At 44.8% G+C, this 6,000-nt stretch overlaps 1 protein-coding gene across 1 annotated transcript; it reads right to left on the reverse strand.

Annotated features, from left to right (window-relative positions):
- Window positions 1-4,436: 4,436 nt before the first annotated feature.
- On the reverse strand, window positions 4,437-4,780 carry LOC124035516 (cortexin domain-containing 1-like). Its single transcript, XM_046348977.1, has one exon. It carries the CDS (start codon window positions 4,744-4,746, stop codon window positions 4,564-4,566), a length of 183 nt encoding a protein of 60 aa, XP_046204933.1. The 5' UTR covers window positions 4,747-4,780; the 3' UTR covers window positions 4,437-4,563.
- Window positions 4,781-6,000: the final 1,220 nt, after the last annotated feature.

A 6,000-nucleotide genomic window follows, 5' to 3' on the forward strand; every position in this document is an offset into this window, starting at 1 on the left:
GTCTTTGGTGGTTCTAAACGGAGAGGTTGAGTGGACACTTGGAGATGTCCCTTGACCCCACCCCACCCCTTATTAAACATCTGTAAAGTTCTAGCTGTCATATCCCCAGAAGTCCCCAGAAGTTTTTGATTTGCTGTGGAAGTCATCTGATGTGTTTCCAGTTCTATTAATCAATACATGACCTATAGCTTGTCCATGAAAGATCACTTTAAAAACAAAACCGGTTCCTTTGTGTATGATTGATCTTGTGTGATATGAACTGTGCCATTCCTATCTACGTTCTCACCATTTCCTCAATCTCCCAGGTGTGTTGTTTCCAATGATACCAAGTATATTAATATCCTTAACATATAACCTCTAATTAAAAGCAGTTACTTTAAGGAATGTGTATTTAGGTGGAAATTGACATTTCATTTGAGAGGTTGAAATCAATGAAACAGGAAAAGGAAGGGAAAGGTTTGGGGCCACTCTTGATTAAACTTCTGTAAAAGACCGGTTTCCCAGAAATACTTCTGGACAAATATTAGCCACCATTAGGTATTGTGCTTTGGAATGGGGACTTTGAACCAGTTAGTTTAGGTTGTTTGTGCTTTTGGATGGATATTACCGTAGCCATCTTTTGTTTTAAAATGGCAGGGTGACATTAAATGATGTATGAATTATATTGTCATACACATTATAAAAACAGCAGCTGTTCATATAAAAGTACAACCAAACACAGTATGTTGTAGGTATTACTTATGTTTAGTTCCTATAACTTTCCAACCCTAGACTTTTATAATAGACTTTTCAACAACTAACTAAGTAGTGCCTTATTCTTGTGGTAGAAAACAGACATTTTAACAGATTTAGTGTTGCAGAATTCCACTAACTTTCCCAGAATTCCCGTGTTTACCAGAAAGAGTGTTTTGAGGATTCCTTCTTATTCTCTCCTGATTCTGGAAATCTTCCAACCAGGATTTCTGGAAAACCTGGGAATTTTTTGGAATGTTACCATAATTTTGCAACCGTAAGCAGAGCCAAGACAAGCTAATAAAACAAGGTCAATGCCAAGGAAGCTCTTCTCTGACTGTAGCAGAAGCATGGTGATGGGTTCAAGTGGAGTCATTTCCCTGGGCGGCTGAACCGACACGCTAACTAGCTAAACTTATTCCTCATTCCTCCTTGCTCGGAAAACCACAGGGATTTCAAAGGTCAGATCTCTCCTCCTTCCCCAGCCGTTTGATTTGGTTTGATTCTGTCTTTGTGTTTCAGGGCAATTTCACACCTGAGTGTGAGATATGGGGGAGATAGGAGGAAGGTTAAGCCCTAAAACGATTGTGTCTGTGTATGTCGTGAGATGTCACTCGTTTGCCTTCGTATAAAAGGGCAGTGTGTTCTGGAATAACGGCTTGTGAGATTTGATTGGCAAACATTGCTTAATATCAGTTGGCTGATGTGACTGTGTGTGTGTGTGTGTGTGTGTGCGTGCGTGTGTGCGTGCGTGCGTGTGTGTGTGTGGAGTCCTGTGAGTGTACATAGAGTCAGTGCAAAAATAAAATAAAAGGGTCAACTCAGGTAGTCCGTGTAGCCATTCTGTTAGCGATGTAGCAGACTAATGACTTGGGGGTAGAAGCTGTTCAGAAGACTGTTGGTGTCAGACTTGATGCACTGGTACCGTACAGCCAGTCAATATACTCTCAGTGGTGCAGCTGTAGAACTTTTTGAGGATTTGAGGGCCCATACCAAATATTTTCTACCTCCTGAGGGGAAGAGGCGCGGTCACGTCTTCTTCATGACTGTGCGTGTTTGTGTGGACCATTTTAAGTCCTGGAGTCATGCGTGGCCACGCAGTCGTGGGTGAACAGGGAGTACAGGAGGGGACTAAGCACACACCTCTGCATAGAGAGATTGGGGTTTCACGTGGACAACTGAAGGGACAACTGTTTGCTCTCCTACAGAAGGGGAGTAGAGGAGGAGGGGAGGAGAGGAGGGGAGGAGAGGAGGAGGGGAGTAGAGGAGGTGGGGAGGAAGGAGAGGAGTGGAGGAAGAGGTTGGGAGGAGAAGGGAGAGTGAATGTTGTACTTGTGCCCCTGAAAGCATATTCAACACGAGAACAACACAGTGAGTGTCAGAGCTGGAGGCCTCATTCTGTTGTGGAGAGAAACAGGCTTAGCGAAACAGAGGGAGGGAGGGATTTATCCTAAAAGGAGTTAGAGCATCTACATGACAGCCTGTCTCCCTAAGGAACATTTATTTCCTGAAACTTTATTTTATTCTAATTTATCCTGATTAGCATAATGCTCATATCATTAGCTGGTCTGTTTGCAGACAGTGGACCTAACCTTGAAACCTCAAGATTGTCGAGATTTTACATCAAGGATTTGTCCCAAATGGCACCTTATTATCATTATCATACCCTTGACCATAGGGCTCTGGTTAAAAGTAGTGCTCTAAATAGGGAATAGGGTGCCATTTGGGACATAGTGTGGTGACTTGGACTCGAGCTTCAACACGGAATTCAAAATGGTAGTAGCACACTAACTATTTCTAAGTCTTCTATATGAAATAGGGGTTGATGAGAATGGCCCTTAGGGAACTTAGAGAGTTACCCGTGGACAAATGTCATCAGGCTTTCCACACGACCCAATTACGTGTCCAAGATCATGTAAGATTAGATTCCGTTAGGTTTAATTTACAGCTAATTACAATCTCACACCAAGACAACTCGCTCATCCAAAAGACGTTTTTTGTCATTCATAATCATCTTTATTATAGACAGGCTAAATGTAGCACAATCTGGGTTCATATCAAATCGTCACCTGCCGCTAATTTGCCAGTTAACGCTTGTCAATAATCTGCTCTAATCCAAAACGACCCGAGTCCCTAGCCCCTCTACCCCCTATGTACCGATGAACGCATGGGACAGGTTAAATCACATATCATGGTGATTGCCTTGCTTCATCTTGTCTTCTGATTGGCTAGGATAAATATTCACCCTATTGCTCACACCTATCCATAGAATAGAGGGGAGGAGTTGATTTGGAATTCAGCCAAGCTTTTCTATTCTGTGGTGTCAGCTGAGGCACTTCATAACATGCAAGTCAGACAATCGTTTCACAAGTAATAAACACACTGGCTAGAGACATAAGTCATCATAACAGAACATACTAGACCAACATAACCGTTTTGTGCTCAAGCTAATGGGCAGACAGCAGCCGCAAACAAGGATCATTTATGACTGGAAGAGGACAAGGCTGGGGATGATAGTTCATTGCTTTGAGCCACAAGTTATTGGAGCGAGGTGCCTGCTCTACAGTTTGGTGTGTGTGTGTGTGTGTGTGTGTGTGTGTGTGTGTGTGTGTGTGTGTGTGTGTGTGTGTGTGTGTGTGTGTGTGTGTGTGTGTGTGTGTGTGTGTGTGTGTGTGTGTGTGTGTGTGTGTGTGTGTGTGTGTGTGTGTGTGTGTGTGTGTGTGTGTGTGTGTGTGTGTAGACTGTAACAGATGACATTAATTCCCCACTGCTTTGCCATACTGTTGCCTGACACATTTTCAGACATGACACATGGATAAAGTTTCTCTGAGCCTTATTAGTCGATAAGCTGAAAAACACAGGCCCTGTTTCATGAGCAATACTATTATGTAGACAAAGTCATTGTTATTTTTCATATAAAATGTACAAAACTTCAGATGTTTTTTGTAAGATCAATAAATTAACTGAAAAAAAGTCCTAAAGTACTAAATAGTCTTTCTCTTCATCATCATCATGACCAGTATTGCCTAGTGTGTACAGGAAGCAGTTTACAGGGTGAAGGAGTAGACACAGACTGTAACGCGTCCAGATCATGGTTGATTGTCACCCAGTCCAGCGCTTCTCAAGTACTGACTGATACCAGACAAGAGATGTGTTGACAGGCAGTGTTACTGTTTGGGACCATAACTCTCTTCACCTCTCTTCTATCTCCTCTCTGGTCAAGCTCTCCTCTCTTCTCCTCTCTTCTACTCTCCTCTCCTCTCCTCTCTGGTCAAGCTCTCCTCTCTTCTCCTCTCTGGTCAAGCTCTCCTCTCTTCTCCTCTCTTCTCCTCTCTTCTCCTCTCTGGTCAAGCTCTCCTCTCCTCCTCTCCTCTCCTCTCCCTCTTCTCTCTCTTCTCCTCTCCTCTCCTCTCCTCTCCTCTCCTCTCCTCTCCTCTCCTCCTCTCTCTCCTCTCCTCCTCTCCTCTCTGGTCAAGCTCTCCTCTCTTCTCCTCTCTTCTACTCTCCTCTCTGGTCAAGCTCTCCTCTCTTCTCCTCTCTTCTCCTCTCTGGTCAAGCTCTCCTCTCTTCTCCTCTCTTCTACTCTCCTCTCTGGTCAAGGTCTCCTCTCTTCTTCTCTCTTCTACTCTCCTCTCCTCTCTGGTCAAGCTCTCCTCTCTTCTCCTCTCTTCTACTCTCCTCTCTGGTCAAGCTCTCCTCTCTTCTCGTCTCCTTTCTTTTGTGCGTATGCGTGTTTACCCACGCTTGCGTTCATGTGGATGTCCCTACGTGCCTGTGCGTCTGCACCCTCACAGGTGTGGCTATATGTGTAACAGCACAGCTTGTTCCCCGCTAGTCATCCAGGTGCTGCTCTTCCCAGGTGGAGGTGGGTATAGCGCTGTAGGGGTCCATGATGACCCGGGCACAGCGGATGATCATGGCCACCAGGAGAAGGCAGAGGAAGGCCACACAGGCCAGCGTCATGCCCTGGTCCACGTCCACAAACTCTGGGTCGGGAGTGGCCCCCTCCTCCATGCCTGCTGCTGCTGCTGGCGTTGGGTCTCTATGTTGTCACTGTCCTCCGCCGCACACACACACACCTCTACCATCCTGAGAATGGTTCTGGAGGAGGGGGAGGAGGCGGGAGGGGGAAAAGGAAGGAGGCAGGTTGGGGAGAACGGAGGAGTCAGGAGGGGAAAGGGAGGAGGCAGGAGGGCAAAAAGGGAGGAGGCAGGATGGGGAGAAGGGAGGAGGCAGGAGGGCAAAAAGGGAGGAGGCAGGATGGGGAGAAGGGAGGAGGCAGGAGGGCAAAAAGGAAGGAGGCAGGAGGGAGAAAAGGGAGGCAGGATTGACAAAAGGGAGGAGGCAGGAGGGGGGAACAGAAACAGACAGAAAAAGTTGAATATGTTAAAGACATTCCCAACTACTTCTAGCCAGTCAGTTGAATATGGTAAAGACATTCCCAACTACTTCTATCCAGTCAGTTGAATATGGTAGACATTCCCAACTACTTCTATCCAGTCAGTTGAATATGGTAAAGACATTCCCAACTACTTCTATCCAGTCAGTTGAATATGGTAAAGACATTCCCAACTACTTCTATCCAGTCAGTTGAATATGGTAAAGACATTCCCAACTACTTCTATCCAGTCAGTTGAAGTCAGTTGAATATGGTAAAGACATTCCCAACTACTTCTATCCAGTCAGTTGAATATGGTAAAGACATTCCCAACTACTTCTATCCAGTCAGTTGAATATGGTAAAGACATTCCCAACTACTTCTATCCAGTCAGTTGAATATGGTAAAGACATTCCCAACTACTTCTAGCCAGTCAGTTGAATATGGTAGACATTCCCAACTACTTCTATCCAGTCAGTTGAATATGGTAGACATTCCCAACTACTTCTATCCAGTCTGTTGAATATGGTAAAGACATTCCCAACTACTTCTATCCAGTCAGTTGAATATGGTAGACATTCCCAACTACTTCTATCCAGTCAGTTGAATATGGTAGACATTCCCAACTACTTCTATCCAGTCAGTTGAATATGGTAAAGACATTCCCAACTACTTCTAGCCAGTCAGTTGAATATGGTAGACATTCCCAACTACTTCTATCCAGTCAGTTGAATATGGTAGACATTCCCAACTACTTCTAGCCAGTCAGTTGAATATGGTAGACATTCCCAACTACTTCTATCCAGTCAGTTGAATATGGTAGACATTCCCAACTACTTCTATCCAGTCAGTTGAATATGGTAGACATTCCCAACTACTTCTATCCAGTC

The sequence above is a fragment of the Oncorhynchus gorbuscha genome, linkage group LG05 (assembly GCF_021184085.1).
Source record: "Oncorhynchus gorbuscha isolate QuinsamMale2020 ecotype Even-year linkage group LG05, OgorEven_v1.0, whole genome shotgun sequence".
NCBI classification, from domain to species: Eukaryota; Metazoa; Chordata; class Actinopteri; order Salmoniformes; family Salmonidae; genus Oncorhynchus; species Oncorhynchus gorbuscha.

Excerpts from the sequence above, each read along its gene's own strand:
- LOC124035516 (XM_046348977.1), bottom strand. The coding sequence starts at position 4,746 with ATGGAGGAGGGGGCCACTCCCGACCCAGAGTTTGTGGACGTGGACCAG.